At 44.5% G+C, this 19940-nt stretch overlaps 1 protein-coding gene across 1 annotated transcript in view; it reads left to right on the plus strand.

Moving 5' to 3' along the window:
- LOC144781987 (thymus-specific serine protease-like) overlaps positions 1 to 19940 on the plus strand; it is a 115614-nt gene that overhangs the window by 72978 nt on the left and 22696 nt on the right. The window contains exons 9-10 of the mRNA XM_078661087.1: positions 11259 to 11400; positions 17357 to 17536. Coding sequence (XP_078517213.1) covers positions 11259 to 11400; positions 17357 to 17536 — 322 coding nt within the window. The remainder of the gene's footprint in view (positions 1 to 11258; positions 11401 to 17356; positions 17537 to 19940) is intronic.

Raw genomic sequence — 19940 nt, forward strand, 5'->3', positions numbered from 1 at the left:
TGGGCCCCTTTACAGAGTTACCTGTTGCAGGTGAATGAAGATCCCGAGGAGAGGGCGGCTAATTAGGGGGTCCCTTTGAGATGCTCCTTAAGGTGTTATTTCAGTGCACACGCATGTATACGATGCTGAGATGATGGAACTGATCTGTTTATGGATGGTGCGGGTTGTGGTCCTGCCCTGGCGGTGGGGTTGTTTACAGACAAACATGCAAGGACTTCAATGTACTGAGGTTGTACTTAATCTGGACCGCTGTAGGGCGAGCGCTCTCGCCTAAATGTGTTAACTTATGAAAGATTCCCCTTTGTAGACAAGTATTGCTGCTCTGGAATACCTGTAATGTTATGGATATTATAGCTGTGCGCGCTGTTTGACCAACTGGTAATGATGCTGTATTGTTGTACTGCTCATTCTGTATCCGGTGGCCTGGTACTATGCATGCATTGTGATTATAGTCTAAACTGTGTACATACGAATGCACTCTTTGGTGACTTGTTTTGGCTGAAAATTTCAAAAATAAAGTAAAAAAAAAAAAGCCTTCTCTGACTGGATCTCCAACTGCGCCAGCATTGTTGCCCCCATAAAAACCTACCAGTACCAGAAGATCCACCAAACACACCAGCTGGTTCATCCCTGAACTCTGAGCCTTCAAAATCAAGTGCAAACAACTGGAGAGACGTTGACGCTCCAGCAAGAACCCTCAGACCTCACCACCTTCAAAGAGGCCCTCAGCAAATACCACTGGCATCTCAAGGAAGCCCAAAAGAATGCCCTGACCATACGCCTTGAAGCAAGCACCAATCACTCAAACTTTTCAGGATGGTCAGATAGTTCTCGTGCCCTTCAGCCACCGAGACCTTGATCCGCCCCTCTCCAGCCCTTTGCGGCTCTCTTTCGGACTACTTCCACAACAAGATAGCAGGCATCTGCAGCAACTTTGACCACATCCACCTCCTGAAACACACCAACAACTCCAACCAAATGTACCCCACTCACTACGTCCATCACCACATTGCTCATGACCCCCATTCACTCCGCAGCACCAACAGACCCCTGCCCCCACCACATCTTCAACCTGGGACAGAAGGAAACCTGCAGTGGTCTCACCACTATCCTCAACACACCCACGGCCACGTTCCCTGACGCCTGGAAACACAGAGGTGAAACCCCTCCTAAAAAGCCCTCCCCCCAACCCCAGCAAGCTCAAGAACTACTGCCCTATCTCGCTGCTCCTCTTCCCGGCCAACGTCCTGGAGAAGACCATCAATCGCCAGGTGATCAGTCACCTGGCTGGAAATAACCTATTCAACACCACCCAGTCAGCTTCCACTCCATCATCAGCACAGATACCGCCTTGATAGCCACAACCGCCATCTGAGCCAGCACCAACCGCTGCTAGTCAGCAGCCCAGATCCTCCTTGACCTCTCAGTGGCCTTCGACACCGTATCCCACGACACCCTAATTTCCAGACTCCACCACATTGGCATCAGAGGAAATGCCATCAAGTGGATTTCCTCCTTCCTCACTGGATGCAATCAAAGAATTCACCTTCTCCCTTTTACCTCTGAATCCACAAACATCATCTGCAGAGTCCCCCAGGGATCACCCCTCAGCCCCACCCTCTTCAATGCCTACATGACTCCATTGCCCGACATCATCCGCAGACACGGAATTAACATCTCGTACGCAGACAACACCCAACTCATCCTCTCTCATTCATGGAGGACCCAGCCACTACCAAGCGTATCTTCCAGAATGCCATGACCAACGTTGCCAATTAAATGAGATCCAATTGCCTGAAAATGATCTCCGACAAGACCGTAGTTCTCATCTTTGGAAAAAACACCTCCCCGTGGGTCGACACATGGTTGCGCTCAGCACTTGGACCTTCACCTACCCCCAAAAACCACTGCATCATTTGGACGGTGACCTCTGTATGAGGGCACCAGGTCAGTGCAGTCGCCTCTTCCTGCTTCCACACTCTACGTGTGCTTTGCACGATTTTCAAGTGGACGCCCTTCAACACCAGGAAAACATTAAACTAAGCCCTCATCACCTGATTAGACTATGGAAATGCACATCCTTTACCCGCCTCCTCAAACGCCAACAAACCATCTAGAACACAGCATCCAGACTCATCCTCGACCTCCCCAAATGGACTAGCATCACCCCCACCTAGGAAATCTCCTCTGGCTCCTGGTCCCGAAGAGATACCAATTCAAGCTGTTGATCCTCACCTACAAGGCTCTTTACAAGGCCAGCCCTTCCTAGATCAATCACTGCCTGACCTTCTACCAATCGACCAGAGATCTACGATCCACCTCCCTCGTACACGTCCCCCGCATCCAACAGAGCCGCAGTGGAGGCCGCTCTTTCTCCTACCACGCCACCAAGTCCTGGAACGACTTTCCACTCAACCTCCGAACCTCCCCTTCACTTGCCGACTTCAGGAGGGGACTTAAGACATGGCTCTTCGACTGAGGCTCACCGTACAGCAGCACCTGGATGACCCCTCATGTAATTAGCTGTGCTTAACAAATACTGGCTGATTGATTAATTGATTACAAGTCTGGTCAACTGAGCTAGGACATTCACAATGCACCACTTCCATACCACTATGGTCTTAGGACATTGTTACTTCCTCTATCACATCACTCTTTTTTCAGCTAGCTGTTTTATTCTATATTACCCTTTCCAACCTAGACAACAAAATCACACCTAGAACAAATGGGCACTTAGTATAGAGTTAGAAAATATGAGGGGGGTGAGTGGGTGTTATGGGGGAGTAGAGGAAAGGGAGCTGGTGGTGTTGAATTTAGAAATGATGGTAGTCATTTATTAATTTGAAGGTTTTATATAGCGAGAATAAGACCCTTGCGGGTATCAGAGCACTTTTCAGGGTAATATGAGGAACACAACAAGCATAGAGTCCTAAGAATATGTCTCATACAAGATAAGAATCGTATAAACATAACTTGCATAGAGTAATAAGAATATTTCTCATACAAATCAAGAATCATATATAAGGTAATATACATGGATCAAGTAAATTTAGACATAAGAAGGGTTTTCACTTTTTTTTTAAAGATGCAATAGCGGTATTCAGTCTGGTTTCTGGGGGCAGTGCATTCCAAATCCTGGGCGCCATCCCGAGAAGGAACGCTTGCATGTTTTCTTCTTGGCGAATTGTTGTGGTTTCAGTAGAAGGTTATTGGAGCTCCTGGAGGATCTGTTACCACATGAAGGCACAAATATCTGTGTCCGGTAACTCGGGGTGTTGTGATGTATGGCTTTATGCATCATACATGTGATTTTTTGTTGTTGAATTCTGGCTTCAAAAGGTAGCCAGTTAAGGGATCTGAGGTCAGTGGAGATATGGCAGTTTCTTTTAGATCCTGTAATGAGTCTGGCTGCTACGTTGATTGTTGCTATTAGCGGAGCCGTCGATGCTCTGGGAAGACCGCAGAGAGAGACACTCCCATATTCCATGGTTTTATTGTTAGCGCCCCACGCCATGAAAAGAGCTTTTATTGAACAGTGTACTGAAGATTTGGAGGTTGATTTCAAGCTTATGTTTAAGACAACCTGAGGTGGCCATTTTTTCCCTTAAGGAATTTTGGCGTCCTTTGAGACAAAGAATGCACGAGAATATGTCCTTAGTTTAAAATAAAAAAAAACAAGATAAGTCTGTTTTAATAGGGACAAGTCTGGTACTATGATATGTGTCACTGATTAAGGTTTCTGGTTTGGCAGTCGGGTCTCACTGGGGAGAGAAATACGTTTGTCTTATTAATTAAAACCTTAACAATGTAGCACATTGGACATGCATAAATGTTTTTTTTTATTGTGGTTATCTTATTATTAATATGATTGATTAAATAGACTGCCATTTAGTCAATGGGCACAGTGCATTGAGATTAGTAGAGCTTGAGTACCATATGTCCATCACGATCTTGTGATATTAGAGAAAATAAAATGCATAGTTTGCAGTCAGCAGACATTTCATAGAGGATCAATGGCCATTAGGTCAAAGTGTACAGTCAGTGCATTGAGATTGATGGGACTTGAGTACCATGTGTCCATCACAATCTTGTAGTATCAAAAGAATAAAATCGTGTTTTACATTCAGCAGTCATTGCATAAAAGATCATGTGGTCAAGCCAGAAGCCATGTTTATTTTATTAATCAGCAGTCATCGCTGCACTTAAGTGGGTTGTTTTAAGCTGATCCTGCATCGCCTTAAAGTACTTGCCAATTCGGGCCAGATCCGAGGGGACCGTAGTGGTAAATATCCAGGTTGTGGCGTCACTACAGGTCCTTAGGCCATTAATTAGAAGGAGTAGCTTTAATAACATCCACCTGGGATAGAGTTGCGAGTAGCAGTAGCAAAGTAAGTGGGGGAAAGTTTGTAACCACACAACCTGCACTTCACTATATTGGAGAGTATTGGCCAGTTTAAGTTAAAGTCTTTAATTTGTAGTGTCATCATCCTCGCAACCAAAATTTGAGTGACACATGCTTTCCGAATCGAACAACTAAGGTATAGCTGTGGCTTCAGGCCGACCTGGTGTTTTTTGCCATGCGATGCTACCAGGGCTTGTGAGAATGAGATAGTCTTGATATTTTCCACATCAGCAAGTTTCAAAAGGAATCTGGTCTGTTTCTTCAGTATGTTTTTCACCACGGAGTGAGGAATCCATGCAGAATTTAATACAGTTAGGTCAATTTGGAGGATATCTGCTGAGGTCATTAAATATGTTCTCCAGGGGCTATTTTGGGTATTGAATATGTTTTGAAGGATAGACTTCTAGGTGCCGGGAGTGGCCGAAATGCATCTATGGTAGTATTTCCTGATAGAGCCTATGTTGGTCAAGTTTAGGGCCTCCAGGCAAAATTCCAGTCTCACCAGCGATCCCCTGGTGTAATATGGTAGCCTAAACACTCTTTTGTAGGCTTTTAGATGTACTTTTTCCATGCTTTTGATGAAAAGTCCTGGGAAACCCTCACTGAAATAAGTGATGGCGGAAGGTACTGTTGCCCTGAGTACTTATCGAATTGGTGCTGAAGAAGGGCTTTTGAGGGAAGCATTCAATTGGCACAATCTGGTGATAATTTGTGCAGCCTTATCTTTTAGGTGATTCAGATGCGTTTAGGTCCCCTTTTTGCTGACAACTAAATACCCAAATAATTGTACGATTTGGCTCCTGTTATTTTTAAGTGACCAAGTGACCAGTGACGATTGGTTTGCTTACGCGTCCTTCAAAACGAGACCACAATTGTTTTTGAAGTATTAACTACCATCTTGTTTGTCATGTTGTAGGTATGGAGGACCTTAAGGGCTCTCTGAATCCCTATTTTTGAGATATCAAGAAGAACTATGTCTTCAGCATACTGTAATATCGTAATCTTGGTTGTTCCTGTTTTTGGGGGTATTAAGTTTGCGTGATTCAGTGATGCCGACATATCTGCCGTATATAGGTTGAAGAGCATTGGGGCTAGGACACATCCTTGAGTTTTCCTGGGTCCTCCAAGTGAGATGTTTGACCTAAGATATACTTGGGTGTCTGTGTGCTTAATGGATCTGGGGGCACCTCCAGTCTCTTCCCCTATCTAGTGGACAGCAGAATTGAAATGGCATCGCTGTATAAACTGCTTACAAATCACTGTTTCTTGTGCTAGACGACTTGTGTAATTTGCCTTTTTTATTTCATGTCTATTGAAAACTATCATCGGCTGGGGAAAAATCTACTTGGTGCAAAATCAGCTAGAGTGTAAACTATTTTAGGGAGGACCAAAACCAAGATGTAGGTGCACAAATCGCATTTAGGTGTACAATTACATTAGGGTGCAAAATCACCCTTAGTGCAACATCAGTTTGCATGTGACACCATTTGCAAGAGCAAACCCCACATGTAGGTGCAAACAAATCACACTTGTGTACAAATTTGCTCTCGGTGCAACATCGCTACGAGTGTGGAAACATTCAAAAGTATAAACCAAGTGTAGGTGCTCAATAACATTTTGGTGTTGGGAGCAAAATCACATTTAGGAGTACAGCCACACCATGCAATATCAGCTGGAGGGTGTAAACACTTTTAGGAGGTAAAACCACATGTAGGTGCACAAATAAATCCAGGTGAAAAATTCTTAGTAGGGCAAAGTCAACAGGAGTGTAGTATTGCTTTTAGTTGTAAAATCACCCAGGATTACATAATATGATAGTAAGATGCCACATTAAATGTAAAAGTTGTTCAATGGTTTGACTACACATTTAAAATCATCCTTGATGTGGCACATCAGCACATGCGTTGGAATCCTTTTGAGGCACTGTAGGAAGCTGACTCTTTAAATAGTATACCAAAAAGAGGTATAATGCGCAAAGAGTCCCGGTATTCCCATATAAGTGGACAGGGACTTGCTCTAGCAATCTCAAAGTGCTTATCTAGGGGGTAGTGTGGTTGAGCAGCCTTAGGTTTATCAGAGAGGAATATTAGTCTTCTGCAATACACACAGAGTCAATAAATAATGCACATGACTCAATAAGGAGATCCATACAAATTATATAAAATAACAGATATCTTTAGATAACTTTTGGCGCAAAGATCATCAAAATCAGGTAAGTAAGTTTTGAGTTCTGAATTTGTACAGTTTTCAAAAATGGACACTGCAGTTTCTGAAGCAGTAATGTTATCCTATGGAGGAAAGACGTACACTGCATACAGGTACTTCACAGCGACATACAGGACCAATCTCCTGGACTTAAGGTAAGTATAGGGCAAGGTCTAAGGCAGCACCAACGAGTCTCCTCGGGTGTCACTGGGGTGACCGGGTGTAGAGGTGCTTTTTTTCATCAGTTGCCCAATGTTATCCTATGGGATCGGTTTGGTTGCAAAGAGGCTGCAGGTTTGGACTGGGAGAGGGGTCAGGCTGAACCAACAGGGGGGCCTTGGGTCGTGTGATGCTCGGAGACGTGGGGACACCTTTGGTCCTCTTCTCCAGGGGCGATGGGTGCAGAAGTGTTTTGCGGCATCGGGTTTTCATCACCGGAGCCACTCGCGGTGGCGGGCAGCACACAGAAGCTGCTGGCAGCGTGGAGTAGTCCACTCCTGGCAAACCCCTGGTGGACGATGCTGGCACCATTGACACACCGGCTCGGTGTCACAGAACAAGTGGTACTGGCTGGTGTTGGGTTTACGTGGTTCTGAAGTCCTCACAGTTCTTTCTTTGGTACCTGCAGTGTGCAGGGAAACCGCTCCATTGTTCTATGTGGGTTTCCTGGGCCAATGTAGAAGTGCTGGCAGTTCTCCCAGGCTCTTGGAGGCACAGCAGCTTGCAGGGCAAGTCGAATTTGGTGCAATTGTTGAAAATCGGTAAACAGGTCTGCAGGGATGGCGCCAAGCCAGTTGCTTCTTCTTCAGTTCTTGCTTTTCATGGCTCTTCAGTCCTTATTTTGGGGTTGTAGGAGCTCATTTCCAGGTGCCAGGGGCTCCCCAAAATACTAGATTTAGGGTCATTAGGGGAGTGTTGGATAGTAGCCAATGGCAATATGACCAGTTCTTGTGGGACGTGGGCATAACCCAGTTCCAGATTTCCTAAGTTTACCTTCACAAAGTTGTCCGAATCTGAAATTTCGTCTTCACTACAGGTATCCCACCTTAGCGGTGGAACTAGCCTGAAGATGAACACGCCTCTCTGACTACTAATTTTCCCACCTGTCCAGGCGCCAAGGGGGGCCCTGGACAGAGGGGGTCGGCATCCTCTCTTGTGAGGGAAGCCAGATTTGCATACCACAGGCGGTGGGTTCTCTGAAGCTCCCTGCCTTGCAATGATTATTTACAGGTCATCCTGTGGAAGGTGGTGTAAACAACCTTTGCCCGAGCAGGATTTGTTTCTGCCCTCCAGAGAACAAAGGCCCTCACCCTTTGGGGCCAGAACATCATCTGGGGTGGCAGGCTGGCTAAGACCAGTCAGTGAGCACAGCAGTAGTCAGTAAGTTTTCAGGGGGCACCTCTAAGCTGCCCTCTGGGTGATTGTATTAATAAACCAACACTGGAATCAGTGTAGGTTTATTAATACGAGATGTTTGATGCCAAACATCCCAGGTTTCAGTGAAGGCATCATGTAGTTGGGGAACTCCTTTTTACCAGAGCCCAGCACATGTTTTAAAATGGCTTTCTTGATTTGTACTGGCAGTAATGGAACTGGCCAGCAGAGGGCATATCTGCTCATGCAGTTACACCCACACTTGTATTATAGTGCACCCTGTCTCAGTGCTGTAAGGCCTGCTGTAGGGGTGACGTTACCAATACTGCATAAGTGTCTGTAGGCATGGCCCACAGGCTGTGAACCGTGTGGTGTTTTCACCTTTGTCTGCACCAAGACACGCAGTCTACATGAATTAGTGGAGGGGTCCTTTAGGACCTCACAATATGTGCTGTGGCCCTTAGGGACCCTCTTCAGTATCTCAGGCCCTAGGTATCAGGGATACCATTTACTAGGGACTTATAGAGGGTGCTAAAGGTATTTCCATTTAAGGTACAATTGCATAGTATTGGGAAAGAGATCTGGCACTGGAGGGCTGAAACGTACTTCGGGTGATGTCATTTCTCGGCGGGTAGACCTCATTTTGGATGACCCTGCCAATGTCGGTGAAAGGACGCATTGCCTTATCTAAGATGGTAATGCTATTGCGCTTGCTTTATTAGTTTTCTAATGTCGCAATTTATTTGCATAGGTACTTTTTGTCACGCTTGAATGCCTGCTTGGTGAATTCATCTGGTCCGGCAGTCGCAATGTCAATAATGGGCTTGCCCCGTGATAAAGGGCAGGCTGGGGCTCCCAATTTTGAGCACTACTACCTTGCTTTCCAACTGTAGAGGATAGCGTGGTGGTTTGTTGAGCACAGTTTAGATGACACATCGACACTGACATCGCTCTTTGGGCATTAGAGCACATGCTACACCTTTCACCCGCAAGTTTAAGCCCCGTCCCGCCCTTGCGCCTACTGTCTGTGTGGCTGTGCTTCTTTCGCCGTTGCCTCTGTCATACTAACGCCTCAGTGCCGTACGCCTCCTGCTTCCGTTTCTCTGTACACCCAGAGGGGGGGGCACACCTCACGGTGGCAGCTATTGCCCATTGGCATGAGGCAAGCCTAGATTGCTATAGGCGACCTCTTCTCCAATACTTCACTCATTCCATTTGCTAATGTGAGCAACCAAGCTGGTCTTCCCCTCGGACAGTTCTTATATACAACTCAATCATAGACACGTAAACATATACTGGAGACCATTGCGGCTTGAACCGGTCACACATCAGGTACTTCATAATCTACACCTCCTGGACACTGGTCACATAGTTCACCAAATCCCCGCACGATCACACCTGCCTGCTTCACAACCGGTAGAACGAAGAACTGGGCAGGGTGTGCAGCAACGCGGAGTGGGCCACTATCCTCGCCTACCCTGTCAATCTCTTCCATCTAGTGGCTCTGCCCCCTGATGCAGAACCCACTTCCCAGACCAGCACCTCTGATTTGTTCACTACCACAGATGCCCGGCCTATTGCCTTGCTTGACTGCCTCCCACTGATGACTTGATTCATTACTTCCTCCCGCTCTACCTTCCCCTCCATCGCCCCCTGGTTTTGCCACTTGCCTGCATTTTTTCAGCACTCAACCAGTGCGATTTTCTCCTTGAGTTGCAGGGGATGTTTGGGTGTGTGTGGTGAGGGACTGGACGCCTCTGTATGCCGGGTGTGTGTGCCCATGTTCTTCCTCATTCCCTTCCCCCTCCTTTCTTCCTATACATGTTTCTTCTTGTTCTGAAACGTATACACACTATGCACTGTTATCTTGCTATTGTCATTGTAATAAATTCATGTCGTGCACTGTTAAGATGACAAAACTATTTGCAGAATACTTATTAAAAACAAGTTTGAAGAAAAAGATGCTAAATGAGGTAACATCAGGTGTTGTGTGCAAACACTTTCAGAAGTACTGGTCACATTTAGGAGCAAAGTCACTGTTGTGCAGCAATCAAGAGGGACAAAAAAGAAGGAAAGAAATGGGCATCAGAATGTCAATTTAGTTGAAAAGAATGAGGTACAAAATCAGCATTGGTCCGATATTAGAATGAGTATTCAAAATATTTAGAACCACAAATCTCATTTAGGTGCAAAATCCTATTTAGACACAAAACCGCTGTTGCAGGCCACGGACGTCTGATACGGAGGAGAAAATACGTTTCTGTTGGACGCCAGCGATAAACTCACGCCGCCTCCGGATAACTAATTCCGAAAATAAACGTTTCATATACACGATAAGGTCACACGAGCCCATAAATAGTTGTCTATCGTCTGCACGCCATCTACTAGAGGATTGCTTTGTTCACAATACTAAGATTGTTGGTCCTGAGGAGAACTCCGCATTGGGGAGTTCGAAACGTGTCGACCTGTTTTAGGGTCCTTCTGTCAAATTGGAATTATACCATAAATAGTGTTCATTAAGTAGGATTAATACCCATGAAATTGCATTCATCACATTAATTATCAGCTCTAGGATGTGAAATTGTTTATATGTATAAAGAACCTATATTTTTTACATTAGGCCCTAAGTATTTTTGCTTTGTGGTATGATTGTAGATGGATGAAAGGTTTGGCCAGAGTGAAAGTTTGGATGTGTTGTAAATTTTGTAAATTGTTTTGTACATTATGATCCAATTGTAATGCTTTATTGTATTTTTTGTACATACACATAATAATTGTTTGTTCATGAAAATAATCTTTGATCCACTAGTGCAAAAATAAATGAATAAACTAGTGACGCAAATTTAAAAAACGGACTGTTATGTTTTCTTCATAGAGGTCATCTTAAAATAGCCAAGTAATATCCAGTACTGGCAGTTGTGTTGTTGTTTAGAGTTGGTGCAGCAGCGACAGGACTGTGAAAACACTTTCAAGAGCACAAATGCACCACCATTGCAGCGCATGGAGGCTTTATCCCACCATCTCTGCACTGCAATAGGATGCACTCTTTAGGCAGGTGATCTAACACACTTGAGCCAATAGCCAATCGTGAAAGGGAAATGCTCTTCTGGCCAATTAAAAGTATGAATGTCACTTTATTCAAGCAGTGGCTTCAATCGCTCTCAGTTTTTTATTTGTATTGATTGCATGACGTTTGGCAGAGTACTAAAGGTGTTTAAAAGAAGTTTACAAATTAGTTGTGCTTGAAAAATATTGAACCAACTTTGCTCTGTTACAGAAATACATGGAGAGCATGGCTCTGAGCTGTGTGAACAGCTCACATCAGAAAACCCTGGATGACCTTAAAAACACAAACCTATCACTGGTTGGAGTAGGGGAGCGGCAGTGGTACTTTCAGACCTGCACCGAGTTTGGATACTGTAAGTGCTAATATCATCTCTGAAAGTCATTACAATTGTGCATTTCACTTCTTTTAAAAGTATTGCAAAATACCACTGTATTCATATATGGAACTACTCACTTTTGATACCAACGTACTCTTGCATGTTACCGTTGAGCTATACTAGGCATGTTTTATGGAAGTATACTGATGCGTTTTGCTACATACCTGCAATGAAAACGTGCAAGCAGGTGAGCTTCTAAATAAAACTTGTTTAAAACATAATTACTTGAATATCAAAAGGCACACCGTGCCATTGAAAAACAGATGCTCTGGGAATAGCATTTTATTTGGGAATCCAGTTATGTGAAAACGTCTTGTTTAGAAAGTTTCTTAACATTAAACAAAATAACTCTTTATATTATGTTTATGTTTCAGTCTCTGTCTTTATGATAGCCTTGACATCAAGTGTGTACATTATCTTAAGACCATAGTTAAAACAGTCTAAAGTTAAGTTAATGTTAGATATCCACATTTTACATATTATCTATTAACCTAATTTGCATTTCTACGGTGCATGTTCTCCCCTTGGCCCTCTTGGTGCTGAAATAATAGGTACTCAATGTATTCCCATCAGCAGGATGAAAGGTTGAGTGGACTCCCCATGATTCGAACCTGTGAACATGAGGCTTGGAATCCACTGAGCCATTATGTAAATGTATCTAAGTTTTCACTGTGTGACACTGCAAAGATGCTACTAAACAGAAGCTAGCTGTGTATTTAGGTGTTTTGCGTTGTGCTACGTGTCACCTGATCACACTTTGTTGCTGGGACAAAAGAAACATTCCCATGATGCATACAGTGACAACAAAATAAGGAGGTAGAGTGCATCTGGCTGTGGGAACCTTTCTTCTATCCGGAATTCTTTGTTTATTCTCCTTTGTGAAGTGCTCTCTGGTTGAAAGCTTTCCAAAAGTAACTGTGCTTTAAAGATCAATTTTTTTAAGTGAAGCTGAGGGCTGATGGCATTTTAGAGTTTCAGGCCTTGTCCCTCTAACGATCTTCCTCCATGTTTAAATCTTTTGAAGGAGTACTGTTGGATTAGGAGCTGGGTGAAAGCTGATGTGAAGGTCCCAGTTGGATGTAATATGGAGCTAGGTTGTGCAGGCTGTGAGGACTTTTGCCCCGTGAGCTTTTTGCATGATAGAGTTTTAAATATTATTCTGTATTCCCCCAGAAGCCGTTACAGTTTTCTTTTCTACCTTGATGTGATACTTTCTGCTTAAATTCCAACACAATCTGACTTAACTAGTTTGTAATCTTTCAAATGTAGTGATGAGGCTCTTTGCGATGCCAGTGTACATCACATTACAGTAGTTCAGGTGTGCTATCGCTACTTCTCGTGTCATATCTATTCGATATTCTGCATGTAGGTATAGGAAGATTTTCTCTAGAGAATGTGAGATTAAAACCGAAGAAAATTCTTCCGGTTTATTACCTGCTGTAAAACTGCTGTAGGAGTTCCTAGATTTGTAGGCCAGGTAAAAGGGAGAAAATCAGGACAGACCTACTTTCACAAGAGAAGGTTTCATTTTAGGATATTTTTAAATAATAAGATTTCTTTCATCCCATGATGGAGACAGTATAACCACTCTGAAATGCTGACCATCTTTACTAGACAAATGACTATCTAGATGTTGTCCATGTACATTGGAAAGCAAGCCTGATGCTGAATGGGAGCTTATGTCATGAAGGGCATAAAGATGTCGAAGAGGAGGAGCCTAGCCTGAGAGCGTGATGGTCGCCTTTTAGCTCGGCTCCGTCGGCCCTCCGGCCAACCTCGAATATCCTGTACTTTATCCTGTACCGCGACGATACTTCACTACAGCTATTGGAACTTGATGATCTACTCCTACTCACCGTCTGGTCCGGAGGCTCCTGCGTGCTGTGGGTCCGCAGTTCTGTCCTCGAGAAGATTGGGGCCTCTGGGTGCTTGAGACCGGGACCTCGCCTGTGGGACCCGACCGTGCTGAGATTGCCGGCCCCGGCCGAGAGGGAGAGCCACTGGTGGGAGCCGTTGTGTGTATGCCCCGGAGTTCCTGGATCGGCCCCGATTTGCGGACCGTGCGGCTGGAGGGGGGCGAGATGTGTCGGGGCTGACTGTGTGGAGGGGTCCCTTCACCTTTGTTCTGCCCGGCGGCCCTGTACCCCGCGCTTGGCTCTCGTTTGTGGGGCCCGCCGCTGTTCGTGCGGGGTCCCCCCCCCCATCGAGCGTCTACCCTTTCTGTGCCAGTGAGGCCGTTGTTGGGAACCTCCGGAGTTTTGTAAAGTCCTACATTTGGGAACCGTTTGGAGGCCCACGGTGGAGTGCGGGCGGCGAAACTCACAAGATGGCTACCGGCACCGTGGGGGATGCTCCGCCTTGCACCGCAGAACTTTGCTGGCCGGACCGCACGGGGGCCTGGGCGTGTGCTCGTGAGCCCACGCTCAGAGATGTCCTGGACGCCTTGATGTCCTTATACGCTGTCTTGGCTCCCGGTGCTTCTACCGACTCCATACGGCCCGCCGCCATTTTGGGTCGACGCTCCTTCATACACCCCTATCGGCCTGCTGTCTCCATTGCTCTGCCCCCTCTGGCTGCGCCGAGAGTCGATGCCGCTGTTCTTCGGTCGCTTGATGGCCCGGTGGCTTTTGAACCTCCAATTTTTCACCACCCGGACTTCGATGACTTGCACACGACGTGGAGACCTGCTCCTTCCCGGGTAGTTGGGAACTGTGGTGGACTGCTGCTTGCTCCCGCTTCGATGGATTCATGTCTTTATTCTGGAGGGGTGCCTTTACACTGTCGAATTGCGAGACTGGACACCTGCTTATTTTTGCCTGCCCTGTTGTTGCTGCTACAATTGACTTGTTTTATTGATTTTTTGTATCCCATTGGCTTGGTGACTCTCCCTACTCTGCGTCACTGCCGTAACCCTAGTCAATATTGCGATTGTTCTGTATTGGATGGTCTGCACCATGTTGTCCTTTATTGGGTTGGTTTCGTGGTTAGGAAGGGCTGGGGGTGAGTTGCACAACATTGATAGATTGCTGGTTTACCTGTCCGTCGTATTGTCGCTTGTACTCTCGATATTGTGAGACTTTACACCACGAAATTCCCCCTCCCCCCCCCCCCCCTGCGGGTTATTGATGTATGTGGAGGTGTAATGTTGATCTGGTAGTTATTCATCTGATGGTCGGGGAAGGGCCGCAGCCGAGTGTGTTTGTTTGTATCCTCTAGCTCCTCCCTCACGTATTATTTTTGTTTTATGTTCCTTCCTTTCTTTCTTTTTGTCTTTTTATTCTTCTCTCTTTCTCTACTATATTTCGGGTTTCGGATTAGGGCGACAGGCACGCTGTTGGGAGGGTAGGCCGTAGCCTTCTGCAGGGGTGCGGGGTGGGACGGGTGGGCGGGGTCTTTCAGATGTTTATTTTCTTGGTTCTATGGCCCTTTTCTATCCCTTTATAGGGGTGCCGCCTCTGTCCTCGCTTCTCTGGCATGAGTGGGTTGGAATCTGTCGCTATGCCACTTTTATCAGTTTTGATGTTTTCCGTCGCGACTTCCATACCCTTCTTCTCGCCAGCCTTTTATTTTCTTCTGTGTTCATAGCCGCGGGTCGCGTGGCCCGGAGTGGCGCCCTTCTTGCACGCTGTGTTTCTCCTTTTATTTTAATTTTATTTTTATTCCTTTTTCTTCCCTTCCTCCCAGTTCTTGTCCTTATTGGATTCCTTCCCTCAGTGTCCCCCCTATTTTTCCCCCTCTTCCCCCCCCCCCTTCCCACCCCCCCCTTTTTTTTTCCCGGGCTAGTATGGCGGGTTGGTTGAGTTCGTCCAATTTATCCGCTCCCTTAGCTTTTGTTAGCGTATCATGGGGCGGGAGACATGAGATGCTGATAATACTTGTATGCTTTTCGTATATTTTGCATTTGTTTTGTATTGCGATGACCTCGTGTCTTCACTTCCTCCCCCCCCCCCCCGTCTTTACATTCTGGCGAGGGTGTATTCCTGTACACCGGGCTTCCCGTATTCTACACGAACCTGCCATGAGCCTCGTCCCCTTATTATAAAATGAACCTTCATTGTTCCTGAGACTGGACCGTTAAAGTCGCGTGTCCTTTTCTTAGCAATGTTTTAAATATGTTTGCTTGCCTGCCGATTGGTCTTGTGTTGCTTACTACGACTTTTGATCGCTTTTTGAATTGTAGCCGGCCAAATTGGTTGTGGGCCCACGAATGTATATCTTATTGATGCAAATAAAGGTTTTAAAAAAAATTTTAAAAAAAGATGTCGAAGAATTGTGGTAAGAGGGTAGGCCCCTTTGGAAAGTCACAAAGCGCGTTGTGAGATGATGATTCTGAAGATTCAATATGTACTTGATGGGTTCGAATTTAAATTAAGATTCAACCCGTCTGAAGATCAATACGGACACCAACACATATTCTTTAACTCTTTTCAACAAAATGTTGTAGTCGAGCATGTCATGGGCTGCTGAAAGACAAAGGAATATTAAGGCAGCTTGTTGATCATTGTCAAAAGTGATGGGTAGAATTTCCTTGACGTTTGTAAGAGCAAATTATGTCCCGTGTGTTCTTGCAGTTGTCTGGGTGATTTCTTCCAAGAGTGGGGTGACGACATCTCATTGAGTCAGCAACACTGCCGGCCACAGAATATGGAGGCATCCAAATAAACACTTTCTAAACCCTTCTCTTAGAATCCCTCCACTGTCCTTTTCAATCCAACTAACAGACTCACATGTCCACCGCTTACATTAATTTCATATTTCCCTGTATTAATTCACCACTGATCCTGTTTGGGTTCCAAAGAAGGGTGCTTCTCCTCGAAAAGCGGTTTGATGCTTCATCAGGGGTATCAAGCACTATATAAATGCAAACCTTTCCCTCTTCTATCCTTCCACTATCATTTCAATCCAAATAACAGACTCGCATGTCGACCTCTCAAATAAATTTCATATTTCCCTATACTAACTCAATACTAATCCTTTTCGGGTTCCAGAGTAGCATGCTACGTGCCGAAAAGCGATTTGACACCTTGTCAGGGGTAGTAAGTGCTATATAAATGCAATTACAATAACAATACAATAACAATTAATTATGCTAGCGGTGTCAGCCACAAGAGTAGGAAGAAGTTTCTGCACAGAAGCTGCTAAACATTGTTGCACTGCCAATTTGTTTCCCACAAAGAATGATAGAAAAATAATTCAAATTGACATTTGTTTGGAGCAAGAGACACACTGAAACGTTATTTTGAAAACATAAAATAACATTGTCTGCTGAAGAAATAAAACCTGGGTTTTGCTTACAAAAAGTGATACTCTAGTGGTGGCAAATGATACAGAATAACATGCACTCTTGTTACTCTGTGATCACTTTAGTGTTTGTTTCTGAATATCCACCTCCAGCACTCAATGGCAAATGTTTATTTAGTCTTAGGAAGACTTGTAAAATCTGTAGAACCCAGTTACACATGGAGACTATTCATTCTCAAACATTTGCCATGTACGTGTTTTTCAAAAATGTTTGATTTCTTTTACCAGAACTGTACATATAATTATCAAAAGAAGAAAATGAAAATGAGAAAAGTATGCTAAAAACAAAATCAACATCACTTAAAAGCAAAGTAAGCCTTGTGAACCGCTAATTTTGAGCCCTTTTGACATTTGCTTACATTTACAATCTTAACATACACATTTATGTGCAGTGTCTTAAGTCGTTTCCATACATATTACACTCCCGGACTCACTCAAAGCTGAATAAGCAAATTGCTAAATATTGTAAATATGTTTGTAACATATATTCCACTTTGTTGCATAGTGCTGTTCCCAGATATTTGCCTTTTAAGAAGCAATTCCTTAAGATGTGTCAAGTACAAAGTAAATGGTATAAAAGGTTTCTAGGAGCATAAAAATGGTTTTATGTTTTCTCATTTCCTTCTTTCAGATCAGACCTGCGAGCAAAAGACTTGTCCATTCTCCCAGCTCATGACCTTGAAGTCCCAAGTGGATCTGTGTTCTCAAGTGTTTGGGATCGCTGCAGACACTGTTGAGGCTTCTGTGCAGTTTACTAATGAATATTACGGAGCCGATCATCCTAAGTCCAGCCGGATCATCTTTGTAAACGGTACAAAACAAACTTAAAAAAAAGAAATAGGAATAAGTCTGACTCTAGTGTACAGAATACGTGGTTCAGAATAATTTCCATAGATACATATTTCATGAATGTTTTCTTGTGTGCCACTGTTATTGTCCATGACAAAACTACCTCTAGTGACCTTTATTTGAAAGGACAATCTTGAAGTTGCAAGTGGGACTATTTCTTTGATATCCTATCTCTACTTCTTGATGAGTTGACACATACAGGAACATTTAGTCGTTGGTCCTTTTTGAGAAAAAAAAAATCTATTTTGTTTTTGGTCTTTTACATTTTGCTCTTGGCATCTCCCTTGGAATGATCTCCAAATGTTAAGAGTTGTTCTCTTTACTTGTCTTAGTCACCCCCCACTTGGCCTCTAAAAGAGCTCCTGATCTGTTGTGAGCTGTTTCTTTCTTCCTTGACACACTATCTTATAATTTCAGGGAGCAGGGAATATGAATTTCAAACTCACAAGCCTTATTTAGCATCTGTTTGGAAGAATCACCTTCACAGCTAAAGAAGGATGTTGTTATGTTTAGCTTGAGCCTGCCTCTCAGGAAGTCCAGGCTCCGGGAATATTGGCCATTGGTTCTTATTCCATTGCCATCTTGAGACTCTTTAAAAAGACTTAATTAAGCAAGGGAATGGGGATCCCTCTCTCTTGATTATTCTTACTTTGTCCCTAGAGGAATGCACCATAACTCTCAATTTATTTTGCCATGAAGTGATTGACTTGCCTCTAGAGTGGAGCTCAGGCTGAATATCTTTTGTAGTTTCTTCAGTATGCCACCTTGCTCGAGAACCATGGCTTACCAGCATTAACCACAGTCACCTCAGCTAGCGTAATCCTTTGTATTTAGATCATGCAGTGCCTTTTTCATTGCCCATCATCAACACCTCATAATAAAAACAGAATTGTTTGTGCTGAAAATATGCACACAGTTTTCCAGCCATTGGGTGTGCACTGCCATGGTGGTAGCTGTGCTGTTCATTAGGACCAGTCTAAATCCCCATAGGCCCTTTTGTCATGGCTTTGACTCCTACTTCCAATTTCGTTGTTCGGACCAAAATGTTTGATAAGAGACTGCCTCTCATCCATTGTCTGTGCTCACTCTTTTTTGGATGTCAGGCAACTTTTAAAAATATTTGTCTGGCACATAAAGCTGATAATCTGGGCCTTTCATCCAAGATGAAAATCGGAGGATGAGTAGCGTCCAGGAGTTCACCTCTTTCAGAGATGGAGACTGAAGTCATGCAAAAAAAAACCTAGCATGCTAATTTCCCTCCATTATTGTCTTAGTGAGATTTTTTTCCCTGTCCCATAGAAAGAAATTGAGGGCTCCCTTTTTTCTATCTGCAGTTCATTTGAGGTGCCATTTTCAGTTACAGGCACCACACAAGCAAGACATATTTGTCACCTTTTTTAGGGTTGTCATTCCATTTTGAAGAAAGCAACGTGTTATTTATTGGGCAGTGGAGAGACATAATTTTGAGAGGAGTAAAACGGAATGTTTTTATGCTTTACTGTTAAATATTTTAATGTTAACTGAATTTAATGGTCATGTATTTTATACCTTAATTGTAAAATAAAAATAAATAGCAAGCCACAGTGTATTCTAATTGGCAATATTCCATTAGTAACATCTTAAGGTGTGCATTATTACACAACCAATCAGCATTTGCTTATTGTAATGTAACAGAATTAGTTATATAGCTCCACTGAGTCCTTCAGCATAAGAGCAACCATTTATTTTTAGGTCAAAGCACGACCTGCATTCAATGCGTAAGCATTGATTGCAGTGTGCTTCGACAACTATTGCTACCCGTTTTTGGGAATGTGGACAGGAGAGGGTGCACGAGCGCAGATCTGCTCAGTTTTGACCTCGTGAGCTGGCACGGCGCCGTGCCCCTCTCCTGCCTCATTCCCTTGCGCAAACACTCTACACTCACGCATGCGCACATACACAGCCATACACAGGCACACACACACTGCATACACACACGCAAACCCACGCGCACACACACAGACACACGCACAGACACATTCGAACAGACACACCCCCCCCCCCCCACCACCCCTCCACCCCCACCCCCACCACTTACCGGGCTCTTTTGGCGTGTTCAGTGTCTCATCTACGGCAGCGCTGGTACCAGGGGGCAGGACTTCACTTCCGGGGCTCCCTCCAGCACATGGGAGCCCCGGGCTGCGGAGAGGCCATCAGTCGGCCGGCTCCACTTCTTCCTCGGCGGCGGCGGCGGGCGGGACTTCCTGCCGGATTGCAGGCCCCGCCCCCGTCTCAGGCAAAAGTGCCTGACTTCCGTTTTTTTTGCTGTAATGAGTTTCCCCTTGAAAAGTAACACTTTCCACATTCAACATGTCAAAGCTCATCGA

The sequence above is a fragment of the Lissotriton helveticus genome, chromosome 9, assembly GCF_964261635.1.
Source record: "Lissotriton helveticus chromosome 9, aLisHel1.1, whole genome shotgun sequence".
NCBI classification, from domain to species: Eukaryota; Metazoa; Chordata; class Amphibia; order Caudata; family Salamandridae; genus Lissotriton; species Lissotriton helveticus.